This window comes from Nomascus leucogenys, chromosome 13 (assembly GCF_006542625.1).
Source record: "Nomascus leucogenys isolate Asia chromosome 13, Asia_NLE_v1, whole genome shotgun sequence".
In the NCBI taxonomy this organism is placed as follows: Eukaryota; Metazoa; Chordata; class Mammalia; order Primates; family Hylobatidae; genus Nomascus; species Nomascus leucogenys.
In genome coordinates this window covers 5,870,815-5,893,959 of record NC_044393.1, presented here as the reverse complement: position 1 = coordinate 5,893,959, position 23,145 = coordinate 5,870,815, and the positions used below count along the sequence as shown (strand labels likewise).

The following is a 23,145-nucleotide window of genomic DNA, read 5'->3' as shown; positions in this document are numbered from 1 at the left end:
TAATGAAATATGCAATTCACTGCGTGATGAAAAGGCAGGAAAATAATAACAGGAACCAGAAGTGTGTAGATGAGTCACAGATGATCAGTCAACAGCAGGTTATAAAAGGTTATAAAAGAGGGTGAGCCTGTGAGACACAAGCCACAGAGGCAATATGACATTAACACTTCTGACCAGGCGACAGATGAAAACAGTATTTCAGAAAGATCATCCTGGCAGTAGTGTTCCGAGTCAACTGGAGACAATGAAAAGACCAAGAGCAGCGAGGTCAGCAAGGTAGCTACTGCAAACATCCAGGCAGAGGGAAGAGACCGGGGCTGGCTGCCAGGAGTGAGGAAAGCTGATGCCCCAGCAGCACCACCCGGGCACAGCAACAGGACCTGGGGTGTCACTGGGAGAAGCAAAGGCCCGTGCTACCTCTAAAGTGTCACACTCGGATTGCGTGTCCAGCACATGTCAGGAGTTGAGAGCATGAGGGGCCTATAGACAAGGACAGACAAGCCCACGTGCTGCTTTGCTGCATGATGCTACCCTAGCTGACATACTGAGATGCATGGAGGACAGCAAGGATGGGAGGGCGCGCCAGGCAAGGAGGGGGAAGGCCCTGAGCAGCCACTCAGTATCAGATGCCAAAAGACACCTAGGAGTCTGCAAAGGGTAGTGGGCTGAATGGTGGCCCCCAAAAAGATCTGGCCACATCACATCTCTGAATCTGTGAATGTGACCTTCTCCGGCGCTCTGCTGATATGATTACGGAGCTTGAGATCACCCAGAGTTACCTGGACGGGCCCTAAATACAATCACGAGTGTCCTTACAAGAGAAAGACGAGAAGAAAACACTGACAGGAGAGGAGAGAGGCCGTGTGAAGTTAGCAGCAGAGATTCAAGTGATGTGGCCACAAGCCCAAGAAGCTGGCAACCGCCAAAGACTGGAAGCAGAAGGAAAGATTCTCCCCTAGATCACCCAGAGGGAACCCACCCTGACGACCCCCTGATGCTGCACTTCCCACCTGTGGAACTGAGAGGGAAGAAACATCTATTGTTTTAAGCTGCGCAGTCTGTGGTACGTTGTTACAGCAGCTCCAGGTAATGAATCCACTGAGCAAGGGTAGCAGGGGAGAAGGCCTTCCAGGGCCAGAGAACAAACAGCACATTCTAAGGTGCAAGGTGATGAACTCTGAGGCCAAATACTCTGAAGAGGCAGGACAAGTTCCAGAAGGCAGAATGGGAGGATGAAGGGCAAGCTGAGGTCAGGCTGGGAAAAGCATGCCAGATCCCACTAGGACCTCTGGTGACCACTCCAGGTGCAATGGGAGCCCCCAAGAGTTTAACAGCAGAGGAGCAACACAATCGCACCTGGCTTCAGTGAGGGTGACAGTCTGGAAACCTAAAGTGGTTCTGACAAGAGAGAGCAGGTGAGGGGCTCTTGGGCCACTACAGGCTTTCATGAGGCATGATGTCGGGGCAGGGGACAGAAAGAAGAAGGCAGGTGTGAGAGACACTGCTACAGAGAGCTGAGAATGACTACCCAGGATAATCACAGAAGTCAGAGCAAGACAGAGGATAGAGAGACTAGGGCGGGGCGCTAGAGTCTCTAAACTCTACGGGATTCACTGGACATCTCAACAGAGCCATCCAGTGGGCTGTGGCAATGGAGGGCGGTGACTCACAGACTCCAGAGACCTGGGTGAGAGACAGCAGTCTAGTGTTCAGTTGTGTGTAGAGTCTCCCTAGGGCCACAGCAGCAGATGAGACCATGAAGGGAACCCTGATATCATAAGAAAAGGAAGACCAAAGACAATACCCTAGAGAAGAAACAGCAACTTTTAGGGGCAGGAGAGGATTGGGCTAATGATGGAGACTGGGGAAGACACGGACAAGAAGTGCAGGCAGAGGCAGGGAGGAGGCCTGGAGCTCGAGAGCTAACACGGCAGTGGGTACAGGCTCCGGCTGTGGGGTCTGAATGCTGAGCCCCCATCTGGATCCTCCAAGTGACTAGCTGAGTCATCTTGGCCAAGTGACTTGGCCTCTCTCAGCCTCAGTTTCCCATCCATAAAACTGGATAATCATAGTATCTATCTCATAAGCTTGTTGTGGGGATGAAAGGAGCGACAGGCTTCCAATGGTGTCTGGGACATGGCATGCACTAAATGAATACCGGCTGGTACTGTTAGTACAACCATGATTATTGGAAGCCAAAGGGGAGAAATATTTAGAGGATCCCAGCAAGGGGTGTGTCCAGTTACCTTTGCATCCCACTGTCTGGGGTGAAGCAACATTAAATGCCTAGTGGGATCCAGTAAAGGTCTGTGCAAACACTCAAAACTGGTCAACAGTAACAAATGGTGCAAATGGGTCAAACAAAGAAAAAAAGAAGAGAAGTCAGTGGGTAGATTAAGAAATTGTGGGAGAAATATAAATACTATAGAGGCTATATATACTATAAAGCAGCTAAAATGAATGACCAGCAGCTATCCCGATCAATGTGGACGGGTCTAAGACACAAAGGAGTCACGCAATCGGCAGAATGGAATACACAGTCCAATGCTGCCGTCTATGCAAGCTTTCAAGCTCCCAAACAAGACACTCTCTTATTCAGGGGCCACCTGCACAAGTGGTGTGACTGTGAAAACCTGGTGAGAAAGTCTCATGCCAGGCTCAGGAAGGGGAGGGAGGGAGAAGAATGGGATGGAGGAGGGGTACAGAGAAGTTGCCACTGTATCTGTAACCTCTAAATAAAAAATAAAAAGATATGCAGAAAATTGCAAAATGTTAACATTTGTTGAATATGAATGGTAGGCATATGGGTGTTTATTACACAATTCTGTCTTGTGTGATTAAAAATCTCATAACATTTTAAACATTGAACTACAAAAAAAAAAGCACTGGATTTTACATTGAGCAGATTCACTGAGTCCGTGGCAAGATACCTATCCACCAGCTTCCAGAAAACATCAGCTGCCGCACGAGGAGCTGGTGCCAGAAGAAGAGCCCAGAGGTAGAGGCGGTGGAGGCTCTTCTTTGAAAAAGCTTGGCGGTAGGAGAAGGAGTGGGCCACAAGCTCTGAGTCAAGGCCAGGGAACGGAGACAGCAGGGAGACTGAGGACTGATTATAATCAAACAAGAAACCAATGAGAGAGCTGGAAAAATTAGCAAGCTCTGAGACAACCGGATGGGACCACAGAGAGAAACTAAGATATGAGACTTAAAAGGGGGGTGGGACATCCCTTCCGGTGAGGCAGAGGGGAGGAGCTCAGGACCACTGAAGAAATCTGCCTACATTATCAAACAGCACGTGCAGCTGATTCAGTTCTACAAATCTTTACTGAAACTACCAGGTGCCAGACCCTGTGCTAGGTCACGGAAGCCGACAAAATACAATCCTCGGCTCTCACTCAAGAAGGGGAGAGACACTTTGGCTTACGACATTTAGAAGAGCCTCCACAGCCCCATAGCATACAACAGGCAGCCTCACGAAACCAGACATCCAGCCTCCTGCCTTCTCCAGCCCAGCTGCTACTCAGCACCCACAACCACACCTCTCTGCTTAACTAGCAATTCACCCATACTTCACAGCGGGGGTGAACAAGAGGAAAGGAGATAAGCCAAGCCAGCCTGAAGCACAGCCCTGGAGCACAGCGACAACTCAAAAAAGAGGTGCTGTCAGCGGCAGCAGTAGTCCTTGCAATAGCACTGATATTACCCCCAACATTGTGAATTTCATGCCTCACATGTTCAGTGACCATGAAAAGTACCTGCTGATGAACAGAGAAGAGCCAGCTGGCCTGAGATGCAGATGCTAGCTGGAACCTAGTACACCCATCCCATCCCCACATGCACAAGAATCTTCGTCTTTGCCGAATTAAGAATCCTAATCGGGGACCTTTGGGTGTTTTCAGGGGCCCCCCTGTGGATGTCGGAAAGAGTCAGCATCTGTTAAAGGAAGACAGAGACTGACAGAAGAGAGGAGGGGGTATTTGGGAAGGGCAAGAAGGTCAGAATCATAAGGGCAGAGGAGACAGGCAGATGCCAGCAGAGTCAAGGGCAGAAAGGGACAGGTGCCCAGGAAGGAGTCTGGGCTGTGCCTCAGGGAACAAGAGGTCAGTGAAAAAGAACTTCAGCACTTTTCTGTGTTTACTAAGGGTGGGAATGAAGAGGAGCGGGTGCCCTCAAGGGGTTAGGTACTTTTGATGGAAACAAAGGAGACAAGGCTTGGCTCTAGCTGGATGGAAGGGGTGAGGGGAGAGGATTTCATCAGTTCCTGGGTGGCGGCTCTGGGGAGTGTGTGAAGTAGGTGGTGGTTCCCTGCATGGAGATAGGGGATGAAGATTGAAGGCCTCTATTTGCTCTGTGATGTAAAAGGCAGGGTCACCTGCTTGGCGCGAGGCAGGGAGAGGGGAGGAGGCCTGATGAAATGGCGAAGGTCTAAGAGAACTGCGAAGGATAATGGGAAATGCAGCTGATGAGGGACAAGGGAAAGGACGGCCAAGCAACGCTGCAAGCCCAGCCATGACTGGAACCCATCAATCTGCAACGGCACCAATCAATGCACGACAGGACTCCCTCCACCAAGCTCGGCAACCAGCAGTGGAGGACACTCAAGGGCTGGGGAGGACAGGCAGGGCCAGTGTGGCAGAAGCACCACCAAAAGGACAAGTAAATAGAGGGTGATGGCAGGGACAGGCCTGAAAGGGTGGCACAAGAGAGGGAGCCGCTGAGGAACAACAGGAAGTAAATGCAGGCAGGAAATAGGGGCTGCGGAGCCAGAGGCCTGTGGGGGCAGGAAGGCCCAAGGCAGGGGAGCAAAAAAAAGAGGGAGTGGAAGTGGGAGTGCAGAGGTGAGGCAGATCCGGACACACTGGGAAGCTGGATGCAGACACAGCTCAGGCTGACCATGGGAGTGACTGCTCTCGGCCATGAATACGACTCTTCAGCAAACACACACTGAGTGTCAGGCACCATACTAGATTCTGGAGTCAAAACCACGCTTCCTGCCTCGGCTCTTCTGGAAGAGAAGATACGGCAATGCTACTGGACAAAGGTCAAGAAATGTCAAATCCCCTGACTCTGTGTAATCTCATTTTCAAGAATGAATCCAAAGGAAAAAGAAAAGTCAATGAAAGAACAAAACCACATCCTTTCCGATGCTCACTGCATCACACACACACACACACACACACACACACACACACACACACACAAAACCTGAACGAAATCCAAGTATTCAACAAAATTAAAAATATGATGATTATGAGGAAAGTGTTTTACCGCGTCTGTGATGGGGCTTTCTGAGGGCAGAAAATCTGTCCTGCTCAGCTCCCCATCCCCAGGCATGAAGCACTGTGCTTGGCTCATAATGGGCACTAAGAAACTGTCTGAATAAATGAATGAGTGGGGAAACTGTATCACATTATGATTAGACCTATGTGGAAAAGAATGTTAGCACCTAGAGAGGAAAATGCAAAAATAATCAAAACACCAAATGTTAGGACAATAGAAACAGGAGGACTTTTTTCCTTATTTGAAAACTCCACTTGATGCTGTCACACTGCTTACCAGTACAAAATGAGGATTGGCTCTTTTTAAAATGCATGGATCAAGGGAGAAATACAAGCCAAAACTTTAGAATCTCTTGAAAATAATGATAATGAAAACATGGTGTATCATTAAAAATCAAATAAATTTACTTTTTGTGGAAAACCATCCCCAAATACACTAGCACAAATAGAAATGACGCAAGTCTATTCACTGCAGCAATTTTAAAGTGGCAAAAGACTGGAAATAGCCCAAATGTCCATCAATAAGCTCTGTTCTGTTCCCCCACTGGGGTACTACACTGCAAAGATGGAGTGAGGACGCCACAGATGCTGGGGCCTGCACTCGGGGTGCTCACAGAGCATACAGCATGGGGCAGCAGGAAGAGGGAGCTCCCCGCACCCGAGAAATGGGCACGGGTGTGCAGAATGCAAGGACATCATCTCAGTTGTTTACATGTATGTACATGCACGTGTGCGTGTGTGTGTGTGTTTTCAGAATCCAAATCAACCAAAAAGTAAAAGAAATAGTTACCTACAGGAGAGGGAGAGAAGAGGTGGGGGCCAGGGATAGAAGTCAGACTTCTCTGAACATGCTTTGTTTTACAGTTTTGACTTTGGAATCAAGTAAACATTTTAAATAATTATAAATCAAAATGTACAAGCTAAAACAATTCCTAAAAATAAAAAACAAATGGGAATAACTATATATCAAGTTGGTGGCTTAACCACAAAGAGAAGGATTAATGCAAGTGACTTTAAAACACAATAACATTAATATGACTGGGTACCTCTACCAGGACGTGGCCTAAAATCACAAGGAATTACAAAGAAATCTTAAGCTATGTTCAGTAACCCCATCATATTGTTAGTAATACTGGGATTTTTATTTTGGATACACAGACATACACATGTATGCTAATGTCATCAGGAAGTAGGATTTATATCATGCAAGTGAAAAAAGACACAAAATCAAAGAAGTAAAGCCCTATAATGCTAAATTTGAGTTGGAAATATCAAGATAAACTCGAAGGCTTTTTATCTTTAAAAAAATCATTGTGTCACTAGAAGCAACAAGTGCCCCCCCAGTACCCACATTGCATTTTCTTATTATTTGCCTCATAAAGGAACCTGGGCTCTTGGAGAAATGGTTGATCCCAGGTCGAGGTGCACTATCACAGTCTACTGGGTCATGTTAAGAAAGATTCTGGAGCCAACTTGAAGGGCTGCAACTGGTCAAAGCTGGGACAACTTGATCATCCAAAAGAATAAGTACTGGATAGCATTAGGAGAAATACCTAATGCCAATGACGAGTTGATGGGTGCAGCAAACCAACATGGCACATGTATACCTATGTAACAAACCTGCATGTTGTGCACATGTAGCCTGGAACTTAAAGTATAATTAAAAAAAAAAAAAGAATAAGTACTGTAACAGTTTGAAACATATCTACTATGTTAAAATGCAGGAGTTCCGAACAATACTCTAAAAAATTTTTAAAACCTAACTGGTAACCTTTGTAGATTATTAAAACGCCAATGATGATTCTGGAAACTGGTAAATAAAGGGATAAAATAAAGCATTTATTCTATCTTTCCTATTCAAAGACGTTTTCAGGGCTATCAAATAGTTGATAGAGGAAGTCTTTACAGAAGAACTCTAGCTATTAAACTAAAAAGAAATGTTGGAATTAGTGTGTCAGAATTTACAACCTCTAATGAGATACTGGATTAGGGCAACCATCACCAATGGTTGCTCATATGATGATGGAGAACTTTATAGAAGTTTGGCCACCTTTACAGAAAAGGTGGCCAAATTCAGCATTAGGAAAAGATAACCATCCAGAGCTTTTCTGCCCCCCCTGATTTGATATAGCAGGAAAACACAAACCATCTACAAAGTATTCTCACTAAAATAAAAAATCTGAGTCTGGCTAAGCTTCCAACTTAGGTACTAGTTTATAAGAAATGCCCGGCGTAGAGGAACATCTTAACTACGGAGATGCAATAAACCATATCCCAAATGTGGGAAATTCTATAAAACTAATCACCTGGCTTCCTTAACAAACAAATAGCAAGGGAAAAAAGTGGGGAGGAGCAACATGATAAATTTTAAAAGATCTAAGAGACTAAAGAGATCTTAAGGTTATAATTTTTCAAACCTGATGGTTTGGATCTGTGAGGTACCTCACTACAATAGGTATGAGATATTCAGAGAGCACCACTGGAAAATTTGATCTGTTTTCTTGTAAAAAAATGGCAATAGGAGGAATCTGTTCCATCAGCTCAGTCCGCACTGTGGGCTCTGCAGCAATAAAAAATTAAAAAAAAATTATATTAAGAATAAGCCAAGCATCTTAGATAGTATATACTGATAGTTTCTAGCTTTTCTTACTAAAGTACTTCATCAAGGAAATTAGACAAATGCAGTTTAAAAATCATTTCCCGTTTAGAGTATTTATGCCACAGACAGGCTTAAAAAGCTAATGAGCTATACAGCAATATAAAAACATAAAAAGAAGAGAGAATGACAACTCTATTATAACAAGCCATATATAAATCGAAGAGGGAGCAAGAAGTCTGCATGCTGGGCCAGCATCCAAAAGCCATTACAACTAATGGCTTATATGCCAGACCTATGGGTTGTGCTTATTTAAATTCTAGCCAGAATGTATACATTATAAATAATTCTTTCATAAATGCACTCCGCCACAATCCACGCATCCCAATTATTTCTAAGGCAAAGCATTAAACAAAAGAGCGGCTCTAGCTCCAATATACCACATTAAATTTAACACAAATGTATAATTGCTACAGCACTGTAAATGGTGACTCATTTACAAAGAGAATCCATTTAAAGACTCAAAACATCCACTTGGGCCTTTTTAAATGCACTGTGTTATATTCATATGAATATTTTAAACTAATGTGGGAGCAATACCGAAGGCTTATTTTTCTATTTTCAGTTAAAATGATTAAATTCTAAAGGCTGAGAGTCCTGAAACTTTCTGAAGCTTCTCATCATTCATTCTGAATGCAGGAAGGAGGGGGCTGTGGCACAGCTGTCAGTACCGGCCGGCCCCACCACTCATTCATCTAACTCATCTTTACTGGGGCTCGGGGGAAGACAACATCATCGTGTCTGACGTACAGCAACGTGCTTTTCTTCCACGATACCAATCATGGAGAGGTAGAATGAGAAAGAAAAATCAAGATTCGCCTTGAGGGAAACTAATGACTGAGATTTTCGAACCCAAGAGGCTTCTTTAGATTTGGCATTTCTTAGCAACCAGTAGTCTGGCAAAACTCAAGAAATACCAAAGGCCTAACTGCCAAGGCAAACAGCATTCATAGCCATTAATCATTTTAATTTTCTAAATATAAGAAAATTTCAGTCAAAATTCAAATAAGACATACATTCTTTAAGACAAAATCCATTCATGGTTAGAAATTGCTTAAAGGTTATTGATTAATAAACAGGGTTTTTTTTAAATAGTTATTATTGGTTATACATAATTTCTTAGAAATTCATAAGTAAAAAATAAAATTATACAATACTTATACAAACCTGCATCTTCTGACAATCTGACTACAATCTCCATTAACGTTAGGAAGTCTTCTTCATTGTTACTGAAGTCCCGGAAGATATCAAGCAGCCCTCTGGCAATAATCTGCCTATGGAGACAAAAACAATGCACATGGTTATTGGGGCCACACTGACCGAAGGACCACAAGGTTCCAGGCATTACGCTAAGAGCAGGTAAGTGCACCTGGGCACAAAACAAAATGAGCAAGCTGCGTCCAGAAGGAGGACGGAGGCTACCCAGGAATGCCCAGCGACGGCCATTCCAGTGTGGGCCACAGTCCTACAGGAAAGGAGGCCTGCATCTTCTAGTCTGGTAGTCATCAGAGTTTGAAAACGTCCACTTGAGAATAAGGCAAAACCTTTTTCTCATTTTTTGACTGGTTCCTCAGGCCTACATAGACTTGGAAGAAAAGCTCAAGGCAGTTGAAGGGAACTAAGGGACCAATAAATGCAGAAGAGAAAGGCCCAAAGAGGCATCTGATGGCCTCTTAATGACTGAATAAGTGCCGACTAGAAATTCTGCAGACATTCTCTCGGAAAGCCTTGAGAGAATTTTTTAAATTCAGATATTTCTCCACATTTATTATTTTTACTTTCCTATCTCCCTGTGCTGATTAACCATAAAACCTGTAAAATGAGAAGGACCTACAGATGTTTATTTTGAGGGGAGCAAGGGAAGGAGGAGCTGGGGAGACTGCATCCCACTATAGGCAGAACTGTTCAAGAGAACCAAGGTAGAGTCAGAAGTGGCAACTACCAAAAGGAAAAAGAAATCATTGCAGTCCACTGGCCTGAGCAATGTACAGGAGAACAGTTAAGTCAGCTCAAGACTGAGGAACAGGCCGAGACTCAATTCAGAAAAGTCTCAGCACAAGATGGCAAGCAACAGAGGAATGACGTGCACTATGGCATTCTACAGAGAGGAAGCTCTGGCCATGGGGGTAGACAATGTGATTGTCATTGCAGGACCAAGTGACATTGTCCCATCATAAGCACGATCTGAGCTAGAGCTACAAAAGGCCTACTGAGGAGAAACGTCAAGATCTCTGCAACAGCTAATTCCTTCAGTATACTCATCAATGGAGCAGGCAGGGGGCAAGGGTACCCTAAGGTGTGGGGCCTTCCCAAAGAGTAGACCCACAAGCCCAGGAGGCCACTGTGAACTGTGGACCCTCCAAAGACAGGAAATTAAAAAAGAATAAAGACTCTAATTTTAGACATTCAAAAAATCTGCAACCAGCCGATCTGAACTATAAGAAATGATAAAGAAAATCCGATGGAAATGTGAATCTGCAGAAAGGAATAAAGAACACCAGAAGTGATAACTACATGCATAGATATACAAACTTTTATGTTATTATTTAAATCTCTTTCAGAAATAATTGACTATTTAAGTTAAAAATAACACTTTATTATTATTGTGGATTTATAACACGTATATAATAAAATGCATGACAAAAATCACATAAAGACCAGGAGAGGGGAAACGAAGGCATACTATGATAAGGTCCTTACACTACACATGAAGTGGTAAAATACCACTGGAAGGTAGGCCGTGATAAGTTAAATATACATACTATAAATGCTAAGGCAACCACTAAAATAAAAAAAAATGAATTATAACTAATAAACTATTTAAAAAGCAAACTAAAATCACAAAGAAGTTCAGTTAACTCAAGAGAAAGCAGATAAAGAACAAAAAGGGAACAAAACAGATGTGACAAATAGAAAACAAACATCAAGATGATATACTTAAACCTAACTGCATCAATAATTACATTAAATGTAAATGGTCTAAACATTGCAATTAGAAAAAGATTAACAGAATGGATTAAAAAAAAAACAGACCCAACTACATATTACTTATAAGAAATACATGTTAAATACACAGATGCAAATAAATAATAAAAGATGAGTATATCATGCTAACAATAGTCCAAAGAAAGCTGGAGTAGCTATATTAATATCAGACAAAACAGATTTTGGAGCAAAGAACATCACCAAGGAAAAAGAGGTCATTTCATAATGATAAAGGAGTAAATTCATGAAGAAGACATAATTATCTCAAATGTTTATATGCCTAATAACAGAGTTTCAAAATAAATGCAGCAAAAACCAACACAACTGCAAGGAGAAATAGACAAAAGTCAATGTCGAAGTCCAGAAACAAACCCACACATATATCAGGTGATTTTATTTTGTTTTACAAAGGTGAACAGGGAAAGTCTTCAAAAAGTGGTGCTAGAATAAATAGCCATATGGAGGGAAAAAAGAACATTGACTCTTATTTCATACCATAAACCAAAATTAATTCAAAATGGACCCATAGATCTAATGTAAGAACTAAAACATAAAATTTCTTGAGAAAAAAAAATCTTTGTGACCTTAGGTTAGACAAAGATTTCTGAGGAGCCAAAGTATACAAACCATAAAAGAAAAAAACTGATAAATTTGACTTCATCAAAATTTAAAACTTTGCTCCCTAAACCACACCACTGAGAAAATAAAAATCATGAGCCACAGACTGGAGAAAATATCTGACCAAAACTGGTATCCAGAATATATAAATAATCCTTGCCCTCTTATAACTCAATAATAAGCAGACAAACAGCCCAATTAAAAGAATAAGTGTTCATAAATGAGCCCAGCACATTATTAATACTAATAACCGAAAGATGGAAACAAACTAAATATCTGTCAACTGAGGAGTGAATAATCAAAATACTATGTATCCATTCAATGGAGCATTATTAAAGGAAATGAGGTACTGATGCATACTACTACAACATGATGTAGCTTTTAAAAAAAACAAAACAAAAAAAAAACACAGGGTCTCACTCTGTCACCCAGGCTAGAATGCAGTGGCACGATCATAGCTTGCTGCAGACTTGAACTCCTAGGCTCAAGTGACACATGGATGAATACTGAAAACAGCATGCTAAGTGAATGAAGTCAGTCACAAAAGACGACATACTGTATGACTACATTTCTATAAAATGCCTGGAATAGGCAAATCAATAAAGACACAAAGTAGAAGAGTGGTTGCCTAGGGCTGGGAGATGGGAGAGGAATGGGTAGTGGTTGTTAATGGGAACCAGGTTTCTTATTGAGGTGATAAGAATGTTTTAAAATTCATTGTGGCAATGTCGCACAACTCTGTGAATATGCTACAAACCATCAACTTGAACACTTTAAAGTGGTGAAACGTATGACATGTAAACTAAATCTCAATAAAGTTGTTTTATTCTTTTAAAAAGCAAAAAATTTTAACAACTTCACAAAAGAAAATGTACAAACAGCCAAGAAATACAAGAAAAAATTCTCAACATCACAAGTCTTCAAAAAACTACAAATCAGCCAGGCACAGTGGCTAACACCTGTGATCCCAGCACTTTGGGAGGCCAAGGCAGGCAGATTGTTTGAACCCATGAGTTTGAGACCAGCCTAGGCAACATGGTGAAACCCCGTCTCTACAAAAAATACAAAACTTAGCCAGGCATAGTGGCACACACCTGTAGTCCCAGCTACTCAGGAGGGTGAGGTAGGAGGATCACTTGAACCCAGAAGGCAACGGTTGCAGGGAGCTGAGATCGCACCACTGCACTCCAGCCTGGGTGACAGAGCGAGACCCTAACACAAAAAAAAAAAAAAAAAAACCTGTCAAGATCATGAAAGACAAGGATAGAACAAGAAACCATCACAGATGGAGGAGCCTCAGGAGACATGGCAACTGCAAATGTAATGTAGTACCCTGATGGGATCCTGGAGCAGAAAAAGAACATTAATGGAAAAATGCAGAATCCAAGTCAAATCTGTAATTTAGTTAACAGTATACCAATGCCAATGTTATTTTCTTAGTTTTGATCAATGTAACATGCTTATTTAAGCCGTAAACATTAGAGCAGTTTCCTGACCTCAGTATTACTGATATTTTGCAGCAGGTAAGTCTTTGTTGGTAGGGGGAGGGGCTGTCTGGTGCACAGCAGGATGTTTAGTAGCATCCCTGGCTTCTACCCACCAGTAGCACCCTCTGTGCCCCAAGATGTGACAACCAAAAATATATCTAGACATTGTATAAGATCCTTTGGGGGCAAAATTACCCATAATTGAAAGCCACTGCATTAGAAGTTGGGCAAAAGGTATAAGGGAACTCTCAGTACTATCTCTGCAACACTCCTATAAACCTAAAATTATTTCAAAATAAAAATCTTAAAGACAAAACAAAACACAAGGCCAAAAATGCAAAAGCTACAATGAGGTAACACTACAGCTACTAGAAGAACTAAAATGATAATGACAATACCAAGCGCTGGCAAAGACATGAAATAGGAATCCACAGACATTGGTAGAAATGCAAAATTGTACAGGTAATTTGGAAAACAGTGTGGCAATTCCTCTAAAAGCTAAACATACACTTACCAGTCAACCCAGCAATTTCACTCTTAGGCATTTACCCATACGAAATGAAAATCTATGTCCACACAAAGTTGAATGCAAATGTTCATATAAGCATTATTCATAACAGCCACGAAATGGAAAACTCCCAGTGTTCCCTGAACCGGTGAATGCGATACAAAACACAGAGTATCTGTACACACTCAGCAATAAAAAGGAATGAGCTATTGATAACAACAGGGATGAATTTCTAATGCATTTTGCTAAGGAAGAGAAGCCAGACATGTAAGAGTACATCCCATATGACTGAATTTATATGAAATTCTAGAAAAGGCAAAATCTTTTGAAAACATCAGAAACAGGGTCAGTGGTTGCCTGGCCCTATGGTGGTCAGGGAGGGAGGGAGTGCCAGACAGCCAAGGGGCAAATAAGGGTACTTGTCAGGTGACTGAAACTTTTGAACTCCATTGTGACAATGATTGGATTACTGTATACATTTACCAAATTCATCCAAGTGAATGATTAAAGTGGGTGAAGTTTATTGCATATAAACTATGCCTCAATAAACGCTCTTTAAACACAGACATTGATGAGGGATAAAGTGAGGGCCATCAGCAGTGGCCTGCTGTGATCTGGAGGCCTCCCATGCAAGTAGAGGAACTGGAGCTCCTGAAGCCTTTCTCTGATCAAGTAAAAAGGGGCCCCTGACTGCTTCTGTCCACTCCTCTGAGAACCCACCATCCAGGAACAATGCATGTCATTTCTGGCCATGCATGCATCAGAAGAATTCAATGAAGTTGAAAACCCACCCTGACTTGAAGGAAAAAAAGGCTACAAATACGGAATTCAAAGGGGCAGTCCTTTGGCCCAGTATACTACAGGAAGAAATCCATCAACTCAAGCCTGTATCCAGGGAGATTTATACCACCCTTGGGATGAAAGATCAAGATCTGGCAGCCAAGAGGTTTTGGAAAGTCAGAAGAGACACTGCAGAGAAAGTCACTAATTACATTTCACTAGACCACATTCATTCAGCTTCCCTTGGGAAATCAAGCAACTAAGATCCCCAATCTGCTTCTAGGGCCATAGAACAGAGAGGCAAATCTATATCCAGCCTCAAGTGGTCACAAGGGACCTGCCCTCTTAAAGAAAGCGAGGAAAGGGATAAGAGAGGACCCCTGAGGCAGAGACAACTCCACAACAGAACAGGAGAGAGGTAAAGACTCAAACAAATTGGTGCTTTGGAACCACCATTTTGGAAAACCTGGCTGCTTTGCAATGACCTGGAGAGCCCACAGTGGATGAGCAGAGTCCCGAAGCCTCGGCCTCAATACTTCTCACTCGTTTGTTAGCTTTGTTAATAAGATGAAAGAAGAAAGCGGCCCTCTGGAGAGACAAACCGTGCCTGACTCAGAAGAGTGCAGGGAGACTCAGCGACATGATGTGTAGCAAGCACAAAGTTGGGGAGTGGCACACTGTAAGTCCTCTACGGTGCCAGCCACTAGATTACAAGACATGCAGCTGCCAACAACAAATGAATAGAGAGAAGTTTAAATAAATTATGGTCTATCTATACCCTGGCATACCATGCAACTATCTGTATGGTCTTAGTACCTCTAGATATGTACTAAGTTAGAAAGATATCCATGATATATTAAATGAAAAAAGGTGAAAAATTTTGCATATGGTATGAGCCCATTTCTTTTTTTTTTTTTTTTTTTGAGACAGAGTCTCCCTCTGTCCCCAGGCTGGAGTGCAGTGGCGCAATCTCAGCTCACTGCAACCTCTGCCTCCCAGGTTCAAGCGAGTCTCCTGCCTCAGCCTCCTGAGTAGCTGGGACTACAAGCGCACACCACCATGCTCAGCTAATTTTTGTACTTTTAGTAGAGATGGGGTTTCACCATGTTGGCCAAAATAGTCTTAATCTCTGAACCTTGTGATCTGCCTGCCTCGGCCTCCCAAAGTGCTGGGATTACAGGCGTGAGCCATCACGCCCAGCCAAGCCCATTTCTTAATACAAGTTACATTTAAGTATACATGTGCAATACATGTACACATAAACACATTCATATATACATACACTTATTTAGGAAACAATCTAGAAGGGTACCCACCAAACTTCACAGCTCTTCCCAAGGTTGTAGTGGGGGAGGGAGGGAAACTCTATTTAAATTCCTGAAGTTGTTAAATATTTCAGTGGGCATGTATTACGTTTGTGAATTTTTTTAAAATATAAAGAGGATGGCTGGGGAGGCCAAGGCAGGCGGATCACTTGAGGTCAGGAGTCCAAGACCAGCCTGGCCAATATGGCAAAACCCCATCTCTACTAAAAATACGAAAATCAGCTGGGCATGGTGATGTGTGGCTGTAATCCCAGCTACTCGAGAGGCTGAGGCATGAGAATCAGTTGAACCTGGGAGGCAGAGGTTGCAGTGAGCTGAGATTGCAACACTGTACTCCAGCCTGGGTGACAGAGGAGTGACATCTCAAAAAAAAAAAAAAAGAGGATGGCTTAATTTTACGTGGCAATATAACCAATGTTCCCTGGAAATCCAGCCATGGAAGTAGCCCTCCGTGTCTTTGTTCCTTCTTTCCCTAACTCAATCACTCAGTTATAATCATGTGTTAAGCCCAACCAACTCTAGACTCAATGCAAGAAGCTTGGGATACCAGGATAAGCAAGGTCCAGGCCCTGCTCTTAAGAGCTTTACAGTCTAGGCCTGGAAGTAAACAAGAAAATTATGATGACCAGTAGGGACAGGACCCACAGAGAGTGCCCACAGGACATGACAGAAACACAGAAGAACACAGAGGGGCTAGCCAGAGAGATGAGGAGTGTGAGGATGAGAAGTTAGGCAGAGACCTTGGATGTCGGAAAGATGAGACGAGGACTTTAAGATAAGCGTGAACAGCATGGAAAGGTCTAGAGGAAACCCAGGGCGCACTACGCAGCTATGGAATGAGGGAACTTTCTGTATTTCCCACTCGACTTTTCTGTAAATCTAAAGACCTGCCAAAAATAAAGTCTATTAGTTAAAGAAAGAATGGAAATGAAACGTTTTTTCAGACAAACAAAAGCTGAGAAAATTCACTGACAACAGTCTTGTACAAAACAAAAATTGTTAATGGGAGTTCTTGAGGCAAAAGGATACCGGATGGAAATGAGCATTTTACAAAAAGAAACAAAAAACATCAAAAATGGTAAGAAAAAAAAGATGGCAAATATTTAAAAATCTTTTTCTTATTTGTAATTGCTTTAAGATAGTTGCTATATAAAGCAAACATAGTAAAAAGGTATTCTGAAATGTATGAATTGTGTAGAAGTAAAGTGTAGGAAAATAACAGCATGAAAGATGGAGGAGAAGAGGTAGAAGAACACTGTTGTGAAGCTCTTACGCAACATCTCCAACTCTACAGCATGCAAAGTGGTATCATTCTGAACATATGTCGTGATGAATAAAAGAAGTATACTGTAATCCCTAGAAAAATCCATAAAAATGTTTAAGAAGAGGTACTGTATAACGAGTAAGCCAACAGTGGAAAAAAACTGATATATTTAAGGCAGGAAAAACAGAAAACAAGAATAGTCAGACAAATAAAAAATAAATACCAAGATGGTAGATTTAAACAAACCACATCAATAGTAACATCAAATGGAAATGATTTAAACATTCAAATTAAGAGGCAGAGATTGTACAACTGGATAAAAAAGCAAGACCTAATTATATGCCTTCTATAATAAACACATTTTAAAGACAGATAAGTAAAAAATAAAAGTATGGACAAAAATATACCACACAAACATTAATCAAAAGAAAGCTAGAGTGTATATATTAATATCAGACACGGTAAGCTTCGGAAAAGGAGAATATCGCTAGGGAAAAAAGGGACATTATACAGTGTTAATAAATCAGGCTGGGCGCGGTGGCTCACGCCTGTAATCCCAGCACTTTGGGAGGCCAAGGTGGGTGGATCACCTGATGTCAGGAGTTCGAGACCAGCCTGGCCAACATGGTAAAACCCTGTCTCTACTAAAAATATGTAAATTAGCCAGACATGGTGGTGGGTGCCTGTAATCCCAGCTACTCGAAAGGCTGAGGCATGAGAATTGCTTGAACCCAGGAGGCAGAGGTTGCAGCCTGGGGAATAGAACAAGATACTGTCTCAAAAAAAAAAAAAAAAAAAAAAAAAAAAAAAAAAAAGAAAGAAATCAATTTATTTAACAAACCAGAACAATACTAAATGTGTATGCACCCAACATCAAAACTTCAAAATACGTGAAATATGTAAAACTAAAATTAAAAGGAAACTTAGATAAATCCACAACTGTGGACGCAGGTAACTTAGTTTCTCTTAGTAATTTACAGAACAAGTAAACAGAAAATAGATAAGCATGTATTACCCTTAACCTAATTTATAAGATATTTTTAAGATACTCTACCCAAAAAACATTGCAGTGCATTGCAATGCACATTCCTTTCAAGCAGACATGTAATAGTTTACTAAGATAGAACATATTCGGAGCCATAAAATAAATCTCAACAAATTTAAAAGAGAAAAAATACAAAGTATGTTCTCTGACCACAAACGAATTAAACTAGGAATCAATAACAGAAAGATATCTGCAAAATCCTCAAATATCTGGAAATAACACACTTCTGAATAACTAAATGATCAAAGGAGAATCATTATTAACATCAAAAATACTTGTGCTGAGAAATAACAAAAACATTATACATCAAAACTTGAGGTAACATAGTACTTAAGAGGAAATTGTACAATATAAAATGCAGATGTTACAAACGAAAAGCCAAAAAACAAAAAACTGAGCTAAATATCCTTAAAGTAAGAAAAAGAACAGCAATTAAATCCCAGAAAAAAAAAAAAAAAAAAACCGCAAGGAAAAAATAATACAGATTAGAGCAGATATTATTGAACTATTATAGAAAACAAACATACGACAGAAACAAAGCCAAAACCTGAGTCTTTGAAATAACTAATGAAATTCATAACCTTCTGGTAAGAATTATCTAGGGGGATAAAAAAAGAGAGAGAGGGCACAAATAACAAATAACAGGATGGAAATGGGGACACAACAGATCTCGTGGACAATAAAAAAAAATTGTCATTTTCCAACCCAGAATGAAATAACAGATTTAAGCAATGATTATTTGTGAACCCTGAAATCATCAGAAGAAAGACTGGTGAGGAATTTTATAATGAAAGAATAAAACACCTGAGCCCACTGCTCAATATGAAATCTCTAAAAGTGTGACAACTAGACATTGTTTCCTGGTGTCTTGTAATAAGAACTTCACAAAACAACATATGAAGTATCGCTTCAAAAAAAAATTGAAGCAGAATATAATAAATTCTCCAAATGTAATTTTCAGTTTACAGAAAAGACAGGGAAAATGATACCATGAGAATAATGACCACCAAATACAGAATGTGGAAAATTCTCTAAGCTAATGACCACTTCAACAAATAAATGATATGGAGAAAGATGAAAGACAGAACCATTCGAGATTAAAAAGAGTTTAGGATCAAAAGGAAAAAAACCTGTAAACAAAAAAAGACTTAAGAGACACATCTACCTAATGAAATCTACAGACCTTATTTGGATCATGACTCAAATAAATCAACCACAAAAAGGTATTTTTCAGTCAGGAAAACTTGACATAGAGTGATAAACTAGAAAGCACTGTTGTTAATTTTGTTAAATGTGATAATGATATTACAGTTAGATTTGTTCTAAGTCCTTAACTGGATAAAATATGATGTCTCAAATTTCCTTTAAAATACACAACCAAAAAAAGCACCAAACCTCTGCAGAGAAAATGATCACACTGTACTGAGAAACTAAAGAAAACCTAAATAAATGAAAAGATATACCATGTTTATAGATTGGAAGTCTACACATTGTAAAAAGGGCAATACTCTCCAAATGGACCTATAGACTCAATGCAAACCCAATCAAAATCCTAATAGATGTTTTGTTTTGTTTCATTTTGTTAGAATCTGGTGAGCTGGATTTTAAATTTACATGAGAATACAAAGTACCAAGAATAACAAGTCATGCCAAAGAAGAAAAACAAGATGGGAAGACTTGTTCTATCAAGTATCAAGACTCATTATAAATCTATAGTAACCAAAACAGTGTAGTATTGGCTGAGGGGACCACTGGAAAAAAGGGGAGAGTCCAAAGACTGTAAACAGAAGCTGGACTATAACAGAGGTGGCACTCCAGAGCAGTGGGAAAAGAACGTACTTTTGATAAATGACACTGTGACAACTAGGAAAATGAAGCTGGAGCCATTTTTCTTATGATAAAAATTAAGTTCAGGCAGATTACAGAAATATAGTATATCTATTTCACAGAAAAAAAAAATAAAGGCTTTAAAGCAATATAAAGAAATAGAGAAAAAAGCTTCCGAATGCACTATTAAGGAAAATGTCAATAAATTTAACTACATTAAAGTGAATATTTGTGTGCCTGGCACAGTGCTCACACCGTTGAGGCCAGGACTTTGAAACCAGCCTAGGCAACATAGTGAGACCCTGTCTCTATGCAAAATAAAGTAGCTGGACATGCTCCTGTAGTGGCAGCTACTCAGGAGGCTGAAGCAGGAGGATCTCTTGAGCCAAGGAGTTTGAGATTCCAGCTATGATTACACCACTGCACTCTAGCTGGGTAACAGAACTTGTTACCTTGTTATCCAAAGTCTCAAAAAAAACACAAAAAATTAAAATTAAAATTAAAATTAAAAATGAATAGCTTCTGGTCACCAAAAGAACACCATAAAGAGAGTTTAAACACAAGCCACCAGTTGAAAGAAGATGTTTATCATACATAATTAATAAAGGTTTGAAATCTAGAATATACACAGAACTCCTACAAACTGATAATAAAAAGACAAACAATCCATCTTCTCCCCACCAGTTCAACCAAAGATTTGAACAGGCACTTCACAAAAAAGAAATACAGATGTTCAACAAACATATGAAAAAGTGTTTAAACTCACAGTAAAGAAAATAAAAATTCAAATCACAAAGTGATATCGTTATATACACCACCAAACTACCAGACTGACTAAAATACAAAAATCTGACAATACCAACTGGCAGATAAAATGTAGGGCAAAGGTAAGACCGGGCATAGTGGCTCACACCTGTAATCCCAGCACTTTGGGAAGCCGAGGCGGGTGGATCACCTGAAGTCAGGAGTTTGAGACCAGCCTGGCCAATATGGTGAAACCCTGTCTCTAGTAAAAATATAAAACTTAGCCAGGCGTGGTAGTGTACACCTGTAGTCCCAGCTACTTGAGAGGCTGAGGCAGGAGAATTGCTTGAACCCAGGAGGCAGAGGTTGCAGTGAGCCAAGATCGCCCGCCTGAGCAATGGAGCGAGACTCTGTCTCAAAAAAAAAAAAAGTAGGGCAAAGGTAGGAGTATAAACTGATACAACCGCTTTGGAAAACTGGCATTATCTACTAAAGCAGAAGATAAGCATACACCATCACGTAGTATTTCTTTCCTGGGTACATGTCCTACAGAAACGCATACTTGTGTGCCCCCAGATACATGTACAAGACTGTTCATAGCAAAACTCTTCTTTAACAATAGTAGATGGATAAATGTCAGTATATTCAAGAACACTATTATAAAAAGAACAAATTCAAACTATTAATATATGTGAAATCCATAAAAGTAATGTATCCTTTATGATTTCACATATATAAAGTCCAGAAACAATAAAATTAAATTACATTATTTGGCGGTAGCTAGATGCCAAAACTAGAAAGACAAAAAAGAAAAAAGACACCATTCAGGGTATCATCATTCCCTAGCATAAAAGGAGAATAACAATGGACTCATCCTGCAACATTAAATGGATCCATCCATAACATCCTTGTGAGCTTTCTATGATTTAATAGATGAAAGGGCTTAGCCTATATTTGGCATAGAATATAATTTTTATTTTATCTTTTTCTTTTTTTTTATAGAATGTAATTTTTTTTTTTTTTTTTTTTTTTTTTTTTTTTTTTTTTTTTTTTTTTTTGAGACAGAGTCTCACTCTGTCACCCAGGCTGGAGTGCAGTGGCGTGATCTTGGCTCACTGCAAGCTCCGCCTCCTGGGTTCACGCCATTCTCCTGCCTCAGCCTCCCCAGTAGCTGGGACTATGGGAGCCCGCCACCACACCCGGCTAATTTCTTGTATTTTTAGTAGAGACAGGGTTTCACCGTGTTAGCCAGGATGGTCTCGATCTCCTGACCTCGTGATCCGCCCGCCTCGGCCTCCCAAAGTGCTGGGATTACAGGCGTGAGCCACCGCGCCCAGCCAGAATGTAATTTTTAAAAGTAAGAGCTGATGAAGGTAAGCAAAGAGACTATGTGAGTACCATCAAGTCTTGGCAAGCGGTGTAGCTAGGGACTACATGGGGAAGGAAGTAGGGAAGCTCAGAGGATAGTTTAGAACAAGACAAGTCAGGGTTGCAAGTGGGGTGAAAATGCACCTGTAACAGAAGAGGAGACACAGACGACAGAAGGCAAACCTGAGGGGGGAGAGGGATCAGGGACAGAGGGCCCATCAAAGGGCAGAACAGGAGGAGAGAGACTTTCTGCTGAGAAAGGAGGGAAGAATGCTTTCAGACTCACAGAAGTTTGGGTAGCGCATAAATGGAAAGGGAAGCCTTAGTTTCTGCTTTCTTCAGGATATTAAGAATCAAGGTCATCTACTGAGCCACGGTGGGCCTGGAGTCGAACCCTGCCAACAGCGTACACAGTCACAATGGAGCATGGCATGACACATTGCCACCAACGTCCCTGATGCACAGTGCAGTCAAAATACAAAGCGGGCAGACAATGCTTCCAACTGATGCTTCTTGGTGCTTCTCAATTAAGGAATGCATGACTTTTCTGAGTACTGCATATGGGAAAGAAACACAGTTGGCAATCCTAATCACTTAAACACCATGAAATTCATCACTATTTTCTTCCTGGCTTACCAGGTGGTCAGCAAAACAGTAACAAAAATAATGAAAAAGCCTAATAAGATTGTACCATTCAGACAGAAGCCCAGCATCGTGGTGACAATCTGTATCCAACCTACCTCATCATCCATGAAGTCTCCTCAAAGCTGTCACAGAGAAGGGGCCCCAAGTGTCAGCTTAAAGCACACAACAGAGAGCTGTCAACATACACAGGCCTGGTTGGGCTTACCGGTTGAAGGTGTTCTCACTGAAAGCATACTTCTCCAGGCGAGTGAGTGGAGGCAGGTTATCCTGGCCTGGAATGTCCAAGAAGGCCGTTACTCTCATGTTGTCGCAATCTGTACCATAGTCTTCAAATCCATCTAAAGAGGAAGAATGGAGCGGGGGAACCCACACTCAAAAGTGTGCATCAACTGTGAAAAGTCACACTTAGGCAAAGACATGGCCTTGTGGCATGCGTTCTACCTTCACAGCTGAAGTCTCCAAGAATCGCAACGTTGAGAATTCACCCAAAATGAAATGGTCAGTTGAAGAACCCCAAAAGAAAAGTAATAGGTATCAGAGTAACAAAGAAGAGCCAGACGCCTTTCTTTTAGTGCAGTCTGTCTAATGCATGAGTGAAAGGAACCAATCCTCTA

At 41.1% G+C, this 23,145-nt stretch overlaps 1 protein-coding gene across 1 annotated transcript in view; it reads right to left on the bottom strand.

Moving 5' to 3' along the window:
* The window catches only part of LOC115830475 (putative serine/threonine-protein phosphatase 4 regulatory subunit 1-like), a 48,527-nt gene extending 25,664 nt beyond the window's left edge, over window positions 1-22,863 (bottom strand). Inside the window, exons 1-3 of the mRNA XM_030826554.1 lie at window positions 22,737-22,863; window positions 9,103-9,209; window positions 7,697-7,839 (exon numbers count right to left, since the gene is read on the bottom strand). Coding sequence (XP_030682414.1) covers window positions 7,697-7,839; window positions 9,103-9,209; window positions 22,737-22,834 — 348 coding nt within the window. The 5' untranslated portion in view covers window positions 22,835-22,863. The remainder of the gene's footprint in view (window positions 1-7,696; window positions 7,840-9,102; window positions 9,210-22,736) is intronic.
* Window positions 22,864-23,145: the final 282 nt, after the last annotated feature.